Genomic DNA, 1,279 nt, shown 5'->3' with positions numbered 1-1,279 from the left:
CGGGAGCGGGGCCGGGCCGGGCCGGGCCCGTCTTGGTGAACTCCAACACGTAGAAATAGGAGCTGGAGAGGTCCTGGGGGGGGCGGGGACACCCGGCTCTGTTACCAGCAGCCCGGAGCCCCCATCATCACCATAGCTCCTGAGCTCCCAGCCCCTCCAGCACCACTCAGTGCTGCCTCAGAGAACCCCGGGTGCCCCCTGCCTCCTTCCAGACCCCCACTGTGCCCAGACCCTGGCTCCAAAGCCCTTGTGCGGCCTAAGTACCCCTGCCCCCAGCACACTCCTCTAAACGCCCAACACACCCATCACTAACCCCACACCACAATTCCTCCAGGCCCTGCACTGCAATCCCAGTGCGCTCCAGGCTCCCCTCATCCCCTCCCCAGCCCTAGCACCCCTCCCAGCCTGCATCCCAAACTGCCACAGCGTGCCCCCATGGTCCCCAGGACCTCCAAACCTTCCCCCAGGACTCCACCCCTGTGTGTACGCATCCCTCCGTTCTCCCATCTGCAGACCCCCATGCACCAATCCCTTCCACCTCCATCTACTTTCACCAACCCCTGGTCTGCTCCACACCCGGCTGGGCCTCAGGATACCCCCTCCGTGGTTCCTGGTGCTCCCAGCGCGCAGCCCTAGGCACACACCTTGGAGACAGTCTTGAAGCCGAGCTGCGTCATGGCCCTCAGGAAGGCACGGGTGTCCTCGAAGCGGCTGGCCACCTCGGCCACCAGCAGGGTCCCCCTGCGGTCACTTGAGCTCTGAGCAGGGTGCCCAGGCACCCCCAGGACGCTGCTCAGCAGCCCTGCCCCAATCCCCCACTGCCTCAGGAGCTCTGCCTACCCGAGCTTGAGCACACGGTTGGCCTCTCCCAGGATCTCCTGCAGGTTGGTGCCCATCAGCGCCAGGCAGAACACGGCCACATCCACCGCCTCAGCCGCCAGCGGCACCTGCCCACGCCGGGACAGCCCCGGAGGAGGAGGAGGATGACTTGGCCTGGAAGCCGCTCTGCACACCCCCAGGAGCAGGAGGAGGAGGATGGCGATGTTGATGGGGCAGGGACTCGCCCCCAGACCGCCCAGCCTTGTGGATTCAGCCGTGCCCAAGGCACACGCCCAGCTTTCGAGCAGACACACCCGTGCTTCCCCCGCCCCGCGCGGGACCCTCGGGGTCACGGTCCCACCTGCCCGCCCTCGCTGCCCCGGGGCTTCCCCGTACCTTGGCCATGTCACAGACGGTGACCCGCGGGCTCAGCGGCACCAGGTCGAAGCAGTGCACCTGG

General features: G+C 67.2%; 1 protein-coding gene across 1 annotated transcript in view; it reads right to left on the bottom strand.

The window, feature by feature from the left end:
- Positions 1-1,279, bottom strand: part of RRP8 (ribosomal RNA processing 8) — a gene marked incomplete at its 3' end in the record, with an annotated part of 11,100 nt that overhangs the window by 6,708 nt on the left and 3,113 nt on the right. Inside the window, exons 2-4 of the mRNA XM_031065255.1 lie at positions 1,216-1,275; positions 841-947; positions 645-741 (exon numbers count right to left, since the gene is read on the bottom strand). Of these exons, the coding sequence (XP_030921115.1) occupies positions 645-741; positions 841-947; positions 1,216-1,275 (264 nt within the window). The remainder of the gene's footprint in view (positions 1-644; positions 742-840; positions 948-1,215; positions 1,276-1,279) is intronic.

The sequence above is a fragment of the Geospiza fortis genome, unplaced genomic scaffold, assembly GCF_000277835.1.
Source record: "Geospiza fortis unplaced genomic scaffold, GeoFor_1.0 scaffold2457, whole genome shotgun sequence".
Taxonomy (NCBI): domain Eukaryota; kingdom Metazoa; phylum Chordata; class Aves; order Passeriformes; family Thraupidae; genus Geospiza; species Geospiza fortis.
The sequence above is the reverse complement of the archived record's forward strand: the minus strand, read 5'-3'. Positions and strand labels throughout refer to the sequence as shown.